The following is an 18,899-nucleotide window of genomic DNA, read 5'->3' as shown; positions in this document are numbered from 1 at the left end:
GCCCACCTTGCTGAGCTTTGTCTGTACCCAGGGCTTTGACTGCCTTGGCCGGCACCTTTCTTTCCCTTTCCTCTTCCTGACCAGTGATCCTGGCAGAATCAGAAATGTTAGTTTCCACAGTAAGAGAGTGGCTGGCAGGGAGAACTCAGTCCTCAGCCAGAGGAATGCTGGCCAAGGTGGGGAAATCTCGTGCCCTGAGACAGATCCCACGTTGGGCAGCCATCTGCTATGGGCCCGGGTGGGCACACGTCCAGGACGTCCTCCAGCCTGGCATTGCCCTTAACCCTGAGTGCCCTAGGGCCTTGCTACTGAAAGTGTGGTCCCTGGACCAGCATTGTCAGCATCACCTGGGAGCTTGCTAGAAATGCACAATCTTGGGCCCCCCTAGTGCCTCTGAATCAGACACTGCATTTTAACAAGGTCCCAAGGGATTGTGTACACATCAGAGTTGGAGAACCACTGTTGTAGCTGGAATTACCTGGGCTGTGCAATCAGAAGGTCAGGGCTGGGTTATCTGTTGTTCTGCTTACTATGTGACATTAAATAAGGCACTTAACCTCACAGAGAATTGGCCTCTTTCTCCACACAATGGGATAATAATAAAAATGCCTGCCCTAGTGACCTTATGTGGTTTTAATGAAGCACAAAAAAGATAACACAGGTGAAAGTAGTTTTCGGCAGTGATGAGCAAAGGAGCCCACCTGGGAACCGTCTCTTGCCTGCAGGGAGATAAGGAGTGTGCTCCAGAGTGTAAACCCATGCACTGCTTCCTTCATTAAGACAGTCTTGCTATCAATGATAATAATAAAAACAAAAATTGGCTGAATAAACAGTGCACAGTGACATCATTGATGTACTTTTGAGGCAAGCTCCTTCATCTCATTATGCAATTATAATGTCTTGCAAACCAGTGCACTACAAAACCATGACACACAAGTGCATTACTTTTTAAAACTTTTATGTGTAGAGACAAGGTCTTACTCTGCTGCAGGCCATAGTGCAGTGGTACAATCAGAGCTCACTGCAACCTCCAACTCCTTAGCTCAAGCCATCCTCCCACCTCAGCCTCCTGAGTAGCTACAGGCATGCATCACCATGCCCAGTTAATTTTTTAATTTTTTTGTAGAGATAGGGTCTAGCTATGTTGCCCAGGCTGGTCTCAAACTCCTGGCCTCAAGTGATCCTCACACCTCAGCCTCCCAAAGTGTTGGGAATACAGGCATGAGCCACTGTGCCCTGCCAACTTTTTATATCTTAATTTTGGAACATACCTTCACATATAGTATCATGTTTGGTCTACCTAACAACTTTGAGAAATGAAAAAGATAGATGCTATTATCCACTTTTAATGACTTAAAAGATACAGAAGGAAGTCTAGGTCATGGAATATCTTGCCCTGGGTCACACAGGTAGTTAATAGTGGAGTGAGGACTGTCCCACATCCTCAAGTCCCTTGCCAGGTGCATGTCCCTTAAACCACCCTACCTAATGCCGGCAAGGCCCAGAGGGCAGCACTTGGCCCAGCTGCACTGGGAAAAAAAGGGGCTGTTGTTTCTTCTTCTTTATGAAATATTTGGGGTTTTTGGCTCTTATTGCAGGAAGGAAGAAATGAGAACCTTTCATTTCCTTACCTGGCCTTCCAGTTGTTCTCTTCCTGTCCAGCAGTTTGTCAGAGCATAACAGAAAACAGATGGTGAAAAAAGGTGGACATACAGAAGCTATGCAAGCCTGAGGCGCTGGCTTCAAATCAAATGGATTTTGTTTGTTTGTTTGTTCGTTTACCTAAATTGCTCCTGGGTGACGCCAGCCCTGCTCATTGGGTGTCCAGCCGGCCAAGAACCAGACTCAGCCCCTGCTCGTGTGTTGATATTGTCAGCTCAGCATTCCTGTAACCAGGCTCTGGGTGGCTTCTTCTGTTTCAGAATGGCTACACCCCTTTGCACATCGCTGCCAAGCAGAACCAGGTGGAGGTGGCCCGCAGTCTGCTGCAGTATGGGGGTTCAGCAAACGCCGAGTCGGTGCAAGGTGTGACGCCCCTTCATCTGGCCGCCCAGGAGGGCCATGCAGAGATGGTGGCTCTGCTGCTCTCGAAACAAGCCAATGGCAACCTGGGGAACAAGGTAGACATGGCGTCTTTGGATCTGCCCTGGAGTGCTGGCTAACAACGTGTGGTGTCTGCATATTAAGTATCTATGTGTGCCCAGGTTCTGAGTTAGGGCTGTGTGTGTGTAAACCTTGGAACAGCCCTGTGTACATTTCACCTTCATTTTATAAATGAATAAACAGAGTCAGAAAGGTTGCTTATTCCCGAGATGGCAGGATTCTGAGCCTTTCTGATGCCAAAGCCTTTGCTGATCTTTCTAAACGGATTGACTTAAGGATCTGCAGAAAGATCAATATTAAAATCCATAATACACTTTCCCAAATATAGGCTGGCACCTACCTTCAGGAGTACATTCTATCATTTGGGACTAAATATTCTATGTTCTGTGGGGGAAAGATATTTTAAAACTACTGACCTATACACTGGGAGTTCTTACTCCAGCGATAATAGGTGAGGATAAAGCCTTCTAAAATTGCACACACATCTGGGGAGGAAGGGTGTGTGAGCAGTTTTCTGGGTGAAGTGTTCAGTGTTTCTCAGCTTCTCAAAGGAATGTGTGACCCAAAAAAAGACTAAAAATCACTTCTTTTTTAAATAACAGTTTTATCGAAATATAAATACCTAGAAGGCACCCTTTCAAACTCTACAATTCAATGTGTTTTAGTATTTTTACAGAATTCAGCAGCCTATGATCTAATTCTAGAACACTTTCATCACCCCAAAGGGAACCCCGTACCTGTTGGCAGTCACTTCCCATTTCCCCCAGAGCCCCCGGTCCCTCACAACCGCGAATCTTTCAGTCTCTAGGAATTTGTCTGTTCTGGACATTTCATGTAAGTGGAACCATGCAATGTGAACAACCACTTCTTCGATGATAAATTCATATAGCAAATACTCAGAAAGGCAAGCATTTTCAGGGCAACTTAAGGTTTCTTAAAAACCTGTATATTTTGGCCGGGCGCAGTGGCTCAAGCCTGTAATCCCAGCACTTTGGGAGGCCGAGACGGGTGGATCACGAGGTCAGGAGATCGAGACTATCCTGGCTAACACGGTGAAACCCCGTCTCTACTAAAAAATACAAAAAACTAGCCGGGCGTGGTGGCGGGCACCTGTAGTCCCAGCTACTCGGGAGGCTGAGGCAGGAGAATGGCGTGAACCCGGGAGGCGGAGCTTGCAGTGAGCTGAAGTGAGCTGAGATCCGGCCACTGCACTCCAGCCCGGGCGGCAGAGCGAGACTCCATCTCAAAAAAAAAAAAAGAAAAAAAAAAAAACCTGTAGATTTTGTACAAAATCTGGCACATTTTGTACAAATTTGAACAGTTGACCCCCAATGAGGGAACCGTTCTGGTAGGACCATTATATCTCATGGCATTCTGGGTTCCTTCACTGCCCCACTTAATGGGAGCTTTGACAGGAGGCAGTAAGGTGACTGGTAACCCACTCTGTCATCCACACGCCGCCCTCACAAGGCAGATTATTGGTGTTAGCTCAAGAATGAGGCAGAGCGCCTGCCTGAGAGGCTGACACAGTCACTCCTCAACTGAGGACTGTTCTCATTTGAGCCATCCCCGGTCTGCCTGCAGGGCAGGCCCGCCAGTTCTGGCCGCAGTGGCATGTGGTGGGGTGTCATGACTACCCACAAGCCTCTGGTCAGCCTGCAGGATGTGCAGAAGGCAGAGGAGGGCAAGTGGAGTCCCGTAGAGGGGACATGGTCTGTGCCTGCAGAGAAATCCAGTTTTGTTGGTCCCACGTTAGCAAAGGGTATTGAGGCAAAGTCCAGGGGAGAGAAGACTTTTCTGATATTTTCCTGTGGGTGCCCACATGTCAAACAACATCTCTGATACCTTACTGCCTTCCTGAGGAAGCTGTGATGCCATGTGCAAGAATATGGTCCGTTCACTCCTGGTGGGATGCTTTGCCTTCTTGACCATGCCAGCACTGGCTGTGCAGTGATAACAGTATGGTACTTTATTTATTTATTTATTTATTTATTTATTTATTTATTTATCTATTTAAGATGGAGTCTTGCTCTGTCACCCAGTCTGAAGTGCAGTGGTGCGATCTCGGCTCACTGCAACCTCTGCCTCCCAGGTTCAAGTGATTCTCCTGCCTCAGCCACCCAAGCAGCTGGGATTACAGGCATGAGCTACCATGCCCTGCTTATTTTTGTATTTTTAGTAAAGATGGGGGTCTAACCATGTTGGCCAGGCTGGTCTCGAACTCCTGACCTTAGGCGATCCACCCGCCTTGGCCTTCCAAAGTGCTGGGATGACAGGCATGTGCTGCCGCACCCAGCCAGCGTGCTTCATTTAAACAGCACTGTGTGCCTCTCAATGTGCTTCACCTGTGCTTTCTCCAGCACTCCTCACCTTGCCCCTGAGATGGATCCATGATAACCCCTATTGTCTAGATTAGGAAACCAAGGCTACAGGGCTCTGAAATTCACCATGGAAATAGGGCATTCTTTATTGGGCAGTCCATAAAGCACCAACACTGGGAAAGTGCCATAAAGTTCATCTAGATCAGAAGTCAGCAAACTATGGGCCCATGGGCCAAATCTGGCCCACCACTTGTTTGTGTAAATAAAGTTTTATTGGAACACAGCCATGCCCATTCATTTAAATGTTAGTCATACAGAGACATGGCCAAAAATATTGATCATCTGGCCCTTAACAGAAAAAGTTGCCAACCCGTGGTCTAGTGTAACCACCTTACTTTTTAGATAAGGACATTGGGGCCCAGAACAAGAAGAGCTTTGCCTAGAGCCAAATAACTAGTTGGTGACTGCAAAGTCAGCTTCAGCTCCCAGACCTCAGAGCTCTTTCCTTGTGGCCTGGAATTCTTTACTTGCTAGAAGGTAATGAACGTCTTTTTCTTTGCAGAGTGGACTCACTCCCCTCCATCTGGTAGCACAAGAAGGCCACGTTCCAGTGGCAGACGTGCTGATCAAACATGGCGTCATGGTGGATGCCACCACCCGGGTAAGGCAGGCAGCCAGAACATCAGTCTGTGTGGACTCCTTGCTCACACTTCAGAACTGAATCTTCCACGGGGCTTTGAAACCCCGAAGACCCAGTGGAACATTCTTCCCTGCCACTTCCTAGAGCGGGCAGTGGAGTTTGAAAACGCTACTCCTCATTATCTTACTTTCTCATTGGGGATTTTTAAAGTTTGCTAGACCTTTGAGCCTCTGCAGTGAGAAAGTGGGACGAATGTTTAATCATGACTCTAAGACCTGTCTAATACGAGTAGCCAGCATGTCAAAATGTCAAGTTTCCCCAGATTCACACAAAAGCTTAGCACCTTTTCTTCCAGCACTTGGTTAAATTCAGTTCAACTTCCTTTGAACCTCTGATGTGTGCAAGGAGCTATGTGAATGGAATCTGCCGTCAAGGCGTCTGCAGTTTGGTGTGGAGGTGATTGCTAGGGACAGGAAGGAAGAGCGTAATTTGATATTTACTCTTAAGAGAGGAGCTGGGAGCACAGAGGGCAGACAGGGTGTTTTCAGTCGGTGAGAGGAGGCGGGCTTCATGGAAGAAGCCACATTTTGTTTCTTTTCCCCACAAGGGAACCATATTAAAAGGAAGAGACAGTGACAGTACCAGGAACTCCTGCCCCCTCCAGAGTAGCACAGAAATGCCAGCAACAATGTTATGCTGAAGTCACCCTGAGAAAAGTCTGGAAACTGTGTTTTGTCTCCAACTGCCTGCAGCTTCCACAGGAATCTGCTTAAAATCTAAGAATGTTCTGGATCTTTGAGGCTTCACTTGCGGGCCCTGTTTAGTCTTTTGGGGTCCTGCACCAAGAGACCCTGTCCTGTGGGTTAGAATGGCCTTGAGGATCCCAAAGTCACCCCATTATGGGAAGGACCTGTGCTTGGGTGGTCTCTGGAATCTGGCATCAGCTTCCCGGGACACTTGGGACCAAAGAGCTCAGAGGGCCTTGGCCTGCCTGCCCACAGGAAGCATTACCACAAAATTCAGCAGGACAGACTCCTTGAACAGCCCAGACTCACATGAGCAAATGTCCCAAGCCCGTGCATTTCAATAAGCAATGACCAGTTCCCGTAAATTCCATCACGCCACAACTAAGTCACTTGGACAGCCTTTTGGGGATTTTTCAATGGGATTTCAGCTTTCTAATGGAAATAAGCCTGTTGTCATTGGAGTGAACATGACCTCACATCCCCATCTGCCCTCATCTCAGCGCCCTTCCCAGGCCTGAAGGCTATTTCTTCCTCTTGAAATAGCCCCCCTGGGATTCTGTGATGCTGCTCTCTCCAGGTTTCCCTCTCCCTCTTTTCTGCCTCGGCCTCACTCCCTCGGCCCCACTTTTCACCCTCCACTTTATCCTGGGGGACCTCACTCACCTCCAAAGCTCTCAGATCTCCCATGCACTGACGACCGCAGCATAGCCCTTTTCTTGTGGTTCAGTGTCCATTTTCCAGTTGCCAGGTTGACATCTCCCCTTGGGTCTCCCACAAGCATCTCAGCCTGGTGGTCTCTGCCCAGCAGCAGCCATTCAGCTTCTCAGTGTCCGCCTTCAAGGGGCTCCCTGTCCATTCTCTCTTTGAATCGGCTTCTTTGGGAAGGATTTCATGTGATGCCCGGCTCAGGAGAGCTCTGGTCACTCCTTCTCATCTGCTTTTCAGATGGGCTACACTCCCCTCCATGTGGCCAGTCACTACGGGAACATCAAGCTGGTGAAGTTTCTGCTGCAGCACCAGGCAGATGTAAATGCCAAGACCAAGGTACAGGGATGCCCTAGCCCCGACTCCTGCACTGACCCTTCTCCATGCCACATCAGGGTGCAGCCAGAGCTGCTGCTCTGGGCCCCTAGGGGTTCCACCACAGTTGACCGTGGACGCTGAAGGAAGAAAGGGGGAAATGCATTTTATTAATGTCCCATTTCGAAGATGGACAGGCACTATCATGTGTAGGCAGGTCTCTGTCTAATGGTTGGCTAACCCTGCCAAAATGTCTGCTTGCTTTGCAGCTAGGATACAGCCCCCTGCACCAGGCAGCCCAGCAGGGACACACAGACATCGTGACTCTGCTTCTGAAAAACGGTGCTTCCCCAAACGAGGTCAGCTCGGTGAGTACACTCTCTCTCCTGAGTTTAGAAAACTGCTCCCTGTGGCAGCAGCCCTGGGTGACCTCCCCTAACCGTAGAGGTTAATGCACGTGTCTGGGGCCTGGACGGGGCCGCAAGACCCTAAAGCCATAGCTACCTTGAATACCCTGGGGATGGGGCGCTGTGATCAGTTCCTCTTTCTGGTAAATTGATCATTTTCCTTTTAAGCACCATTTTCCCTCCTCTTTTATGTTTATTAAAATATCCTTTTTGAGTGCGGGTGCAGTGGCTCACGCCTGTAATCACAGCACTTTGGGAGGCTAAGGAGGGAGGATTGCTTGAGGGCAGGAGTTCAAGACCAGCCTGGGCAACACAGTGAGTGCCTGAATCTACAAAAAAAATTTTTTTAATTACGTGGATGTGGTGACACATATTAGCTGTAGTCCCAGCTAACTGGGAGGCTGAAGTGGGAGGATAGCCTGAGTCCAGGAGGTTGAGGCTGCAGGGAGTTGTGATTGTGCCACTGCAGTTCAGTGTCCATTTTCCAGTTGCCCACTTGACAGCCAGCCTGGAAGACAGAGCAAGACCTTGTGTCTTTATATATATATATATATACATACATACACACACAGAGACATATACATATATATATGCACATACACACATATATACCATATATATAAATATTTGTTGAAACCCATTCTAAAATATGTGAAACTGTTTTCAATATGGTGCAAGTGAACATAGTTCAAAGTCCTGGGTGGTTCCTGATCTTTCAGGGCTCGAGGTTATCTTTAGTGACATCAGCAATCATTGTTCACTATGAGCTTTCTCATCTGACCATGCGGAGGTTCTATGAAATTATCTCCGTGTTTGCTTCTATCTCTGAAATAATGTGGACCCCCTTGACTTGGTGCGATGGCTCACACCTGTAATCCCAGCACTTTGGGAGGCCGAGGCAGGTGGATCACTTGAGGTCAGGAGTTAGAGACCAGCCTGGCCAACACTCCAGGGCGAGTGTCTCTATTAAAAATACAAAAAAAATGAGCCGAGTGAGGTGACAGGCACTGTAGTCCCAGCTACTCGGGAAGCTGAGGCACAAGAACCACTTGAGTCCAGGAGGCAGAAGTTACAGTGAGCCTAGATTGCGCCACTGCACTCCAGCCTGGGCGACAGAGTGAGACTCTGTCTCACACACACACACAAAAGTGGATCCTTGATTGTAGATGGGATTGCAGAAATTGCAGCTGCAGCTGGGCTTGAATCTGAATGGAGCCCAAGGCACATCCTAGAAGTAGAGAAGTCAAAAGAAAATCAAGCCTCGGTATCCATTTATGATCACATAGCTCTTTCTCTTCGAATCGAAGTGGAAAGTATGCCCTTGCTGTGTTTCTGGTGATTTGTGATTTCTGAGTATTCCGATTAGAGTTCATTGAAGTATATGGATTAATTCAACTACTTTAATACCCCATCGCTGGCACCTAAGAACAGACTTTGGGAGCAGCAAGCAGCCTCCCTCTGTCCTCATCTTCCTAAAATTGCATCTGCTAACTTCCTGACCTCCTTCCCGGTGGGTACCCACTTGGCAGAGCCTGACTTCTCCTTGGGAGATTTCCTCTGCTGGGTTGCAAGGCCCCACACTTGACACTGCAGATCGAAAGCACCCCTGCCCTCCCTCCTCCCACACCCATCTCTGGGTGCTGCTGCTAACACACATCTAGGCACACACACGTGCAGGGATCTCGTTCTGGGCCCCACGGTGACATCTGTCCACTCAGGTTCTCCTGAACAACTAGAAGGTGAACTCGATCTGTGTCTAAGGGGCCAGCCCCGCCTGCTAGACTCCATCCTCTGACTGCACCCGGGCTGCTCTTTTCCCAGGATGGAACCACACCTCTGGCCATAGCCAAGCGCTTGGGCTACATTTCTGTCACCGACGTGCTCAAGGTCGTCACGGATGAAACCAGTTTCGTGGTATGTCTGCCTCTCCCCCGCACCCACCCCGGACACACTCAACCTGGCGCAGAGGCGTCCCCGGGGTTACTCTGGAAGTGGGGTGCGTTCTGGGGCTCCAGGACGCCGGTCGGAGGCGCAGCGCCCGACGGGTGGGAACTTGTCCTCCTTCCAGCGGGGCTGTGCTGCCACCTAGCGGCCTGAGGACTCGGGGCAGGACCAGCATTCCGAGCAGCAGCGGAGTGGATGGGGTTTGGGGAGATGGGAAGCCAGTTTTCCCGGGTTCCATCTCAGTGGTTCCTGCCCGGCAGCTTCCAGGCTGAGCGCCTCCTCCTTCCGTTTTTCTGCATTTGGGGCACACCCCACAGGCGTGACCAGGGAGCCGCTGGGCTGGTAAAAAATGCGTGCGGCTCTAGTTTGGGTTGAGTTATCTGCTTTTTCTCCTTTTAGTTAGTCAGTGATAAGCATCGGATGAGTTTCCCTGAGACAGTTGATGAGATCCTGGATGTCTCGGAAGATGAAGGTAAAGTTGGGGTAATGAGCCCAGGCTGGTGGGGACAGAGGGGCTCTGGGCACCCTCCAAGTGGGCTTCCTGCCACCTGCCGGCTTTGTCCTCTTACAACACGCCCAAGAGCTGTAGATGGACACTGAAAGTGGGGAGACCTGCTTTTTATAGCTGTTGTCTATTATCAAAAATACTACTCTTAATACAATCTTAGATGAAAGAACATTGACTAAATTTAAAATTCCATGAAGTTTCAAAAACACATGTGTGTTTGCATAGATTATGGATGTGTATCAAATTGGAGCGTGGTTCTACTCAGACCAACTCTCAGCGCCATGAGGAACTGTAATAAAATTCTGCCTGGTTCTTTCTTTGTGCTTTGAATGAATACTAAGTGGATTATTCAAAATCTGTGAGAATGCCTTTTAAGCTGCACTTCAACCACATAGCGGGTCAGTAGGTTTTGGGTTATTTCTGTGATTATGAAATTACTATAGTCTAGCTGGGTGCCTGGGTTCATGCCTGTAATCCCAGAATTTTAGGCAGCTGAGGTTGGAGGATTGCTTGAGGCTAGGAGTTCAAGACCAGACTTGGGCAATATAGGGAGACCCCCGTCTCTACAAAAAAATTGGAACTAAAAATTAGTGAGCTGTAATCACCCCACTGCACTCCAGCCTGGGTGACAGAGCCAGACCCTGTCTCTAAAAGAAAAAGAAAGAAATTACTATAGTCTCAGCTTTTATGAACTACAGAATGCTTCCAGTATTTTCCTACCCCCAACAAACCTTATTTTATCACTAATTAGATGGGGATATTGAGTAGTAGGGTCCTCAACTCCGGGGATGTTGAATAGTGGGGTGGGCTGGATCAGCTCGGTGGTCCTTTCCATCTGGGTTATTCCATGGTTGTATAACTTTGTCAACTAGAGAAGCAGAGCTGTCTGGTGCTCCTTTGGATAATATATGTCTCTCGCTTTAACTGCCTTCAATGTGGTCCTTCTTTCAACTCTGCTCTCCTTTGCTTTCCAGGAACTGCTCATATAACTATAATGGGTATGGAACGCTTTCTGTTTCTGTGGTCTTTTCTCACTAGAGTGCATTTCACCCTAAGCAACCCAGATGCTCACTAATCCATTCCTGCTTTCCATCTTCCTCTGACAGCTAATAATCTGGAGCTCAACTAAACCAAGGAATTCACACCCATGAGACCCATGCCTGGCAGGCAGCTCCTGCCGGCCCATCTCTGTGTCTGTGCCCATGCCACCATGTTTGTGATCATAACTGCATGAGCTGTTGTTCTTCCATCCTGTCAGCTCCAGATCACAAGCCATGGTGCTCACTGCTGGGTGGCATTGAATGACCCCTCAAGGTTGAGGGCCGGGGCTCCAGCTCCAGTTCAAACTAGGAGAGAGAAACAAAGGGGCAGTCAGAGGTGCAGGCAGCTGATTGACCCATAGTTTGAACCTCTTTGTGATGGGCTTTGGAAGTAATGAGGTTTTGGCTGCCATGGTTACAGAAAATTCTCCAGCCCTTTGAATTGAGTGGGTCCAGTTCCACTGTAGTTTATTCTTCTATTGGTGTGGAGTGGAAAAGAGCAGTAGCAGTTCCTTCTTTGGTGTCATTGCACCCAAAAAGGGCTGTTTTGAATTGAAATTAAATGAAGAAAGTTCTTTCTGGCTGTGTCTCTGGCTTCCTGCAAAGCGTCAGGCATCTAAGATGTCAGGAGCTGGCTGCCCTGCTCTCTATCCCAGAGCTGGAAGACCAGGACTGGGCAAAGACATTGCTCCCGGTCTCCTTGCAGCATCAAGGCCTTCCCCACTCCTCAGGAGCAAGCTCTGAGAGGCGGAGTGGGAACAGAGCTTTTTAAAAAGAAAGAGGGACTCTTCTCCCTCTACCCTGTCACTCACTTGAGCTCTTGCTGTTTCAGGGGAAGAACTCATCGGCTCCAAGGCTGAGAGGCCGGATTCCAGGGATGTCGATGAAGAGAGGGAGCTCCTGGATTTTGTGCCAAAGCTAGACCAAGTGTGAGCAGTGCTCCTGGGAGGGTCCCTAGGAGGATGCCGAGGTGTAGCCCTGTGGCTCAGAGCAGGGATTCCAGAGGGAGGAAGGGCACAGCAGGCCAGGTGTTGGGCATGCTGGCCGCAGAGAGAGACAGTTTGCACCTTAGGATGCGCTAGCTGTGCACCTGAGCCACCAGGGCAGGAGGAGGCCTTCCTCACACCATGCTGCCTGGATGCCTCTCTGCTCCTCTTCTAGTCTCCCCTCCTTTCCCAGGCTCCCCTCATTCACAGCCTTATATCCATACCCCCTCTCCCTCTTATGAACACTCAACTTCTCATTCAAAAGTTGAGGAAGATGGCCGGGCACGGTGGCTCACACCTGTAATCCCAGCAGTTTGGGAGACTGAGGCAGGAGGATCACCTGAGGTCAGGAGTTCATGACCAACCTGACCAACATGGTGAAACCCCGTCTCTACTAAAAATACAGAAAAATAGCTGAATGTGGCAGTGCGCATCTATAGTCCCAGGTACTTGGGAGGCTGAGGCAGGAGAACTGCTTGAACCCGGGAGGTGGAGGTTGCAGTGAGCCAAGATTGTGCCACTGTATTCCAGCCTGGGCAATGAGAGCGAAACTCCATCTCAAAAAAAAAAAAAAAAAAAGGTTGAGGAAGATTCACATTAGAAACTATTGCCAGGCTAAGCTCGAACTCTGACTACATCCCTCTGCCCCTGAGGTATGTTAGGTACAAGCCAGGGGAGATTCAGGTCTGCCTGGACCACATTTCTCATTTCCCCCGTGACTGCTGTGAGTTATCTCACTGTGGGCACAGTGTACACAAGGACATTTTGCAAAGCAATCTAGCATCAATGACTTTGTAGAAAAACTAAGCCCTAGATGTTTTCTGAAAAGATGGAAATGTCCCTGAACAAGCAGGGAGTGAAACCATGGGGCCATTTGCTCCATTTGAATTTGCTAGACATCTGTTAGAAAGAAATACAGAGTTGTAACCCTGACCATAAGGAACTTACGGATTCATTTGGTGGGATCGAAATGCACACCAAGTGGTCATGTAGCAACACAGAAAGATATATTGTTAGCCAGAGCGAGGATTCTGTCAACAGGTTCTAAAGGAGGAGAAAGGGGTGGCGAGTGCAGGTTGGAGTTATTGGGGAGGACTTCATGGAGGAGGAGGTGGTCCTTCCACCAGGTTGTGAAGGGCAGTCAGGCTCCGGAGTGGAAAGCAGGAGGGAGAGACTTGGAGGCAAGAGGAAGAGGAAGCTGTGTGCACATGTGGATCAGCCCTGTGATGTTCTGGTGGTCTTGGCATGCAGGGTGGAATCTCCAGCCATCCCCAGGATTCCCTGTGTCACACCCGAGACAGTGGTGATCAGGTCAGAAGAGCAGGAGCAGGTAAGAAGCTGCTTGTCTGTGGCTTCCCCATGTGGAGAGCATGAGTACCCCGGGACAGTGATTGTTGACGGGTGGCCTGTACGTAGCACAATAGACACTAATAGCTCACATGCCACTCACTGTCCAACTGGCATTCCATGCTTGGATGCCTCATAATGGTGCAACATCGGCGGCATTGGGTGGGCTGCATCTGGGAGAGATGGTCAGATGGGGCCCTATCCTGTGGTGGCTCAGTCCTTGGATGCAGCCCAGGACAGCAGCAGTGAGAAACCTGTGGGTCCTTGACCAGCCCACTGTCTTCAACTCTTGGCCTAGGGTAGGAATTCCAGCCAGCAGATGTTTACTGGATTCCTGCTGTGCGCCCTGGACAGGCTCAGGCAGGAGGGCTAGACACCTGCCTCCTGGGAGCCAGGGCCCAACCGGAAAGAGTGGACTCGGACGCATGAACCCAGTTAGCATAGAACCGGGAGGGAGAGCAGGGGAGTACTCCACTGTGTGGTGTGAGTGCTGGCAGAGTGCAGAGCAGGGAGGCCCTAGCCAGCCCCAGGGTGGCCAGGAGCATCTGTGGAGGAGGTGAGATGTGGGGAGTGGAGAGGATTAGATCAACAAGGGTGAGGGACAAGGATGTTCTGGACTGGGGGAAAAGCAAACGTGAAGATCTAGAGAGCACCAAGGCTGGGCTCAGGTCCTGCTGGCTGTGCCAGGGCAGGCTGGCATCCCTGTAGTTGCAGTGTTACCCTAAGGCAAGTCCCTGCTATACAGGTGAGGAAGCAGGAAGCCCCACAAGAGTGGGAGTCTGTTGTGTTCACCTCGTGGACTCCAGATGTCCACAGGGCAGGTAGCCTGCCCACAGCTAAGTGGCAAGGCGGTCATGGTGCTGGGATGCAGTGCCCACCCTAGAGGAAGTTGGCCTGCCGAGGGCAGGGCTCCCCGTGGGCAGAGCTGGAAAGAAGGGGGCGGGTCTGCAGCAGGTGCAGTGGGCCTGGGGGCCAGGAGTCAGACTGAATGGTGAGGACTGGCTCCATCCATTCCAAGGCTGTGTCCTAGGGTCTTGAGCCCAGGAGAGGCATGGAGGTGGGAGGAAGCTCCTGTCTCCTTTTAGACTCCAGGACAGCCTTGTCTGATAGGGCGGTGGGGTCCCGTGGGAGCACTTTCTCCACGTGGCACCTGGTTTCTAGCAGCAAGGCTCTTCCAAGCCTCCATGCCCTGGCACGGCATCCAGCCGGCCAGGGAGGAAGTGGAACAGGAGGACCTTTTCTCTGTCCTCAGGCATCTAAAGAGTATGATGAGGACTCCCTCATCCCCAGCAGTCCGGCCACCGAGACCTCAGACAACATCAGCCCGGTGGCCAGCCCGGTGCACACAGGGTGAGTGGCGGGCGCAGGGCTCGGGGACTCCTGTCTCTATCTCCCAGAGGGGATCCAGAAGCCCAGCGTGCATCTGCCCCACTCTTAGGTTTCTGGTGAGCTTCATGGTCGATGCCCGGGGTGGTTCCATGAGAGGAAGTCGCCACAACGGCCTGCGAGTGGTGATCCCGCCACGGACGTGCGCAGCGCCCACCCGCATCACCTGCCGCCTGGTCAAGCCCCAGAAGCTCAGCACACCGCCCCCACTGGCCGAGGAGGAGGGCCTGGCCAGCAGGATCATTGCCCTGGGGCCCACAGGGGCACAGTTCCTAAGGTGAGCATGCGCAGGCAGCCCATGTCCTCACCTGTCCCTGTGCCATGGAGGCCACGCCATCTCCACTGTCCTGATGGGGAAACAGAACTGGGTGCTCCTCCCCTTTCCCTGTTCCCAACACACGAAGGCGTCCATAGCCCTGAGAGGGCTTACAACTCTCAGATCTCAGATCAGGCATGATAGCTCATGCCTGTAATTCCAATGCTTTGGGAGGCTGAGGTGAGAGCATCGCTTGAGGCCAGGAGTTTGAGACCAGCCTGGAAAACATAGCAAGACCCCGTCATTGTAAAAAATAAAAAACAAAACCAAAAAAACAACTCTTAAATATTGCGTGACACTAGAGACACTGAGGCCCTGAGGGTCTGACCATTTATGCACTGAGAGTCCCCAGGAAGACAGCCTCCCTGGCTGTTTCCCCTGACGACGAGCGAAGTACCCAGCTCCAGAGGCCTATGGCCCACCTCCCTGAAGCAGCCTGGGCTCCTCCTGGAGCTTTGCTACCCTTCAGGCACCATGGGTGTGATGTGGGGACAGGGCTGACCAGGAGGCCCTGCCTTCTACCTCTGTCCACCCTCCTGGCCCCCTCAGAGCGGTCACCACAATTTGCAAAGCAGCAAGTTTTCTCATTGACCTTTCTTTGTCCTCAAAGCGTCCCTCCAAAGGAAATGTCATTATGACCAGTTGGTAGATGAGGTTACCCGTCTAGGGATGTCAGATGGATTTTTAGAATTAGGTGCAAGGACAGGATCCTTAGGTCGTTGGAGCAGAGCCCCTGTGAAATGAGACTGGCTCTGCCCTCACTGTTACTGCAAGTCTGGTGGGGAGCAAGCAGGGCTGTGGGAAGCCCGGGGGACCCCCCCACGGGTCTGTTCCACTTAGAGACCTGCCTGCAGGTAGGGCCTCCACGTGGCTGTGGAAGCGTCTTCTCCATCTGGGTGGGAGCCGGCAGCCCCATCCCTCCCTTTGCCCTGCCTGCCCTGTGTGAGCAGCTCCCCACCACCACTGTGTCCTTGCCTCAGCCCTGTAATCGTGGAGATCCCGCACTTTGCCTCTCATGGCCGTGGAGACCGGGAGCTCGTGGTTCTGAGGAGTGAAAACGGCTCCGTGTGGAAGGAGCACAGGAGCCGCTATGGAGAGAGCTATCTGGATCAGATCCTCAACGGGATGGACGAAGGTAGGGGGGCGGATCCCAGCGCTGGGTCCCCTCCTTGCGGAAGAGGGGTTTGAGTTGCACCTTAAAGGTGGTCTTTCAGGGCCACCTGGAGTTTGGGAAGCCCCAAGAGGCTGGAAATGGCCTGGTGTGGACAAGCCCTGGGTCCCCAGGATGTGTGAGGGGATGCTCAGCTGCTGCCTGCAGCCGCATCTGCTCTGCTGGGCCTCTGGGCCTGGGCACTTCTTCTGGCCACTATGCCGCCCGGCACCTGGAGAGGGTGTGTGCACTGGGTCTTGGGGACAAGGAGGCTCTGGGGCCCCTGGAAGGCCTGAACCTGTGCCTGATGTGACTGCGGTGGTGGCCTGTGTGTGTGATTCCAGAGCTGGGGAGCCTGGAGGAGCTGGAGAAGAAGAGGGTGTGCCGAATCATCACCACAGACTTCCCGCTGTACTTTGTGATCATGTCGCGGCTCTGCCAGGACTACGACACCATCGGTCCCGAAGGGGGTTCCCTGAAGAGCAAGCTGGTGCCCCTGGTACAGGCAACGTTCCCGGAAAATGCAGTCACCAAGAGAGTGAAGCTGGCTCTGCAGGTGACAGCTCTCCTCCCCGCCAGGTCCTGGGGGTGGACTGAACTCCAGGCCCCCGGGAAGGCCACCCTCTTCCCCAGGACATCCCCACGCTTTTGTCCGGTGCTTTGAAATGCCACAGTGGAGATCTGACTTTAAAGCTCAAAGGAGAGTTGAGTGGGAAGGGGTGAGGCAGAAGCTCCCTAATAAGTTGCATCCATCAAGCTGCATGACCCGGTCTGTGCAGCATGCGGGAACCACATGACCTCTGGGAGCTGACCGTGATGTGAGCAAAGATGCACCAGCCCTGGGAGTAAGAAGCAGAGGAGAGGGGGAGAAAGGGCTCAGGAAGGCGAGCTCCACCATGTCAGTCCTGCAGTCCAATAGCAGAGGGGACCCCATGCACTGACGGCCACTCTCTCTGGGCATGGAGCTGCCTCCCATCTGACTAGCCCCTCTCCTGCTTGGGCCTGAGTGTCCTGCCTCTGTCATTTCACAGGCCCAGCCTGTCCCAGATGAGCTTGTCACTAAGCTCCTGGGCAACCAGGCCACATTCAGCCCCATTGTCACCGTGGAGCCCCGGCGCCGGAAGTTCCACCGCCCCATCGGACTTCGGATCCCGCTACCTCCTTCCTGGACCGACAACCCGAGGGACAGCGGGGAGGGAGACACCACCAGCCTGCGCCTGCTTTGCAGCGTCATTGGTGAGAGGGGCCCCTGTCTCAGACTTGTCTTCTCCACAGCTGCAGTGCTTCCAGAACACTGTAGGGGGTGACGCGAGAAGGCGAGGCCAGCAATCCCTTTAGTTTTTGTTGGCTTCCCCGGGAGTGAGGTGCTCTTCCAAGAGGTGGAAGGATGATGCATCTGCATAAAAGTCCATGCCCATGCAGTGGCTCACACCTGTAATCCCAGCACTTTGGGAGGCCGAGGCGGGTGGATCACCTGAGGTCAAGAGTTCGAGACAAGCCTGACCAACATGGAGAAACCCCATCTCTACTAAAAATACAAAAATTAGGCGTGGTGGTGCACGCCTGTAAACCCGGCTACTCCAGAGGCTGAGTCAGGAGACTTGCTTGAACCTGGGAGGTGGAGGTTGCAGTGAGCCGAGATCATTCCACTCCTGGGCAACAAGCATGAAACTCCATCTAAAAAAAAAAAAAAAGTCCATGGCCCTGGAGAAGAACCCTCCAAGCCCTAGGAGGAGGGGCGTGCAGGTCGCTAGGAGGTAGAGCAGAGGGTGAGGGTAGGTGTGCCCAGGGCTGCAGACCAAGTGAGCCTCACCCAGTCTCACCTTGCACACCAGGGCCTTAGCATTTTAGTAAGCTCCATCCTTACATCCGGAAGACTGTCCCCAGCCCCGTTTCTGCCGGTGTTACAGGAGGAACAGACCAAGCTCAGTGGGAAGACATAACAGGAACCACCAAACTTGTATATGCCAACGAGTGCGCCAACTTCACCACCAATGTCTCCGCCAGGTGAGACAAGGCCAACCCAGCCCAGCACTGTGTGGGCCATCCTCAGGCCTGAGACTGAGGCTCCCTCACTGTTCCTTCCACGTGGAAGCCTCTGTGACCACAGGTGTGGCAAGAGTAGCCATGGCGTGGTTCATGGGTTGCTTTCATCTGGATGGAAAGGATGCTCTCTGTTGGGCACTTGGGAACACATTATAACGTGCCCTCCTTTTTAGGTTTTGGCTGTCAGACTGTCCTCGGACCGCTGAGGCTGTGAACTTCGCCACTCTGCTCTACAAAGAGCTCACCGCAGTGCCCTACATGGCCAAATTTGTCATCTTTGCCAAAATGAATGACCCCCGAGAGGGCCGCCTGCGCTGCTACTGCATGACGGATGATAAAGTGGACAAGACCCTGGAGCAGCATGAGAACTTCGTGGAGGTGGCCCGGAGCAGGGACATAGAGGTACGGGGCTGGGCCCTGCACTGCCTCTGGGACAAACCCTCCCGCCATTTCTCCAGAACACCCCTGCCTGGTGCAGGCAGGTAGTCCTCCCTCTGTAGACGAGGGGCTCCACAGCTGTCTCTCTTTGAGACTCCTCTTGAGAAGCATCTTAGATAAGCTTCAGGAAAGCTGAGAGATGCCACCATGCACATATCAGAGGAGGCTGCAGGCTTTTGGTCCAGTGATCTGTGAAAAGAGTTGGCATTTGCAGAAGGTCTTGTGCACCAGGGACTATTAAAAGTGCTGGACAGGCCGGGCGCAGTGGCTCACAGTCATCTCAACACTTTGGGAGGCTGAGGCGGGCGGATCACCTGAGGTCAGGAGTCAGAGACCAGCCTGGCCAACATGGTGAAACCCTGTCTCTACTGAAAATACAAAAATTAGCCAGCGTAGTGGCACAGGCCTATAATAGCAGCTACTCGGGAGGCTGAGACAGGAGAATCACTTGAACCCGGGAGGCAGAGGTTGCAGTGAGCCAAGATTGCACCGCTGCTCTCC

At 51.8% G+C, this 18,899-nt stretch overlaps 1 protein-coding gene across 8 annotated transcripts in view; it reads left to right on the top strand.

Moving 5' to 3' along the window:
• The window catches only part of ANK1 (ankyrin 1), a 252,608-nt gene that overhangs the window by 192,620 nt on the left and 41,089 nt on the right, over positions 1 to 18,899 (top strand). For all 8 annotated transcript variants that reach the window (XM_017885323.1, XM_017885322.1, XM_017885320.1 and 5 more), the window contains exons 17-32: positions 1,923 to 2,120; positions 4,987 to 5,085; positions 6,756 to 6,854; positions 7,100 to 7,198; positions 9,059 to 9,151; positions 9,581 to 9,653; positions 10,664 to 10,687; positions 11,562 to 11,658; positions 12,967 to 13,045; positions 14,315 to 14,412; positions 14,501 to 14,725; positions 15,745 to 15,899; positions 16,259 to 16,470; positions 16,946 to 17,150; positions 17,825 to 17,921; positions 18,134 to 18,362. In XM_017885323.1, coding sequence (XP_017740812.1) covers positions 1,923 to 2,120; positions 4,987 to 5,085; positions 6,756 to 6,854; positions 7,100 to 7,198; positions 9,059 to 9,151; positions 9,581 to 9,653; positions 10,664 to 10,687; positions 11,562 to 11,658; positions 12,967 to 13,045; positions 14,315 to 14,412; positions 14,501 to 14,725; positions 15,745 to 15,899; positions 16,259 to 16,470; positions 16,946 to 17,150; positions 17,825 to 17,921; positions 18,134 to 18,362 — 2,082 coding nt within the window. The remainder of the gene's footprint in view (positions 1 to 1,922; positions 2,121 to 4,986; positions 5,086 to 6,755; positions 6,855 to 7,099; positions 7,199 to 9,058; positions 9,152 to 9,580; positions 9,654 to 10,663; positions 10,688 to 11,561; positions 11,659 to 12,966; positions 13,046 to 14,314; positions 14,413 to 14,500; positions 14,726 to 15,744; positions 15,900 to 16,258; positions 16,471 to 16,945; positions 17,151 to 17,824; positions 17,922 to 18,133; positions 18,363 to 18,899) is intronic.

The sequence above is a fragment of the Rhinopithecus bieti genome, unplaced genomic scaffold (assembly GCF_001698545.2).
Source record: "Rhinopithecus bieti isolate Rb0 unplaced genomic scaffold, ASM169854v2 scaffold_13689, whole genome shotgun sequence".
Lineage (NCBI taxonomy): Eukaryota > Metazoa > Chordata > Mammalia > Primates > Cercopithecidae > Rhinopithecus > Rhinopithecus bieti.
Note: the sequence above shows the minus strand (reverse complement) of the source record. Positions and strands in the feature narration are given on the sequence as shown.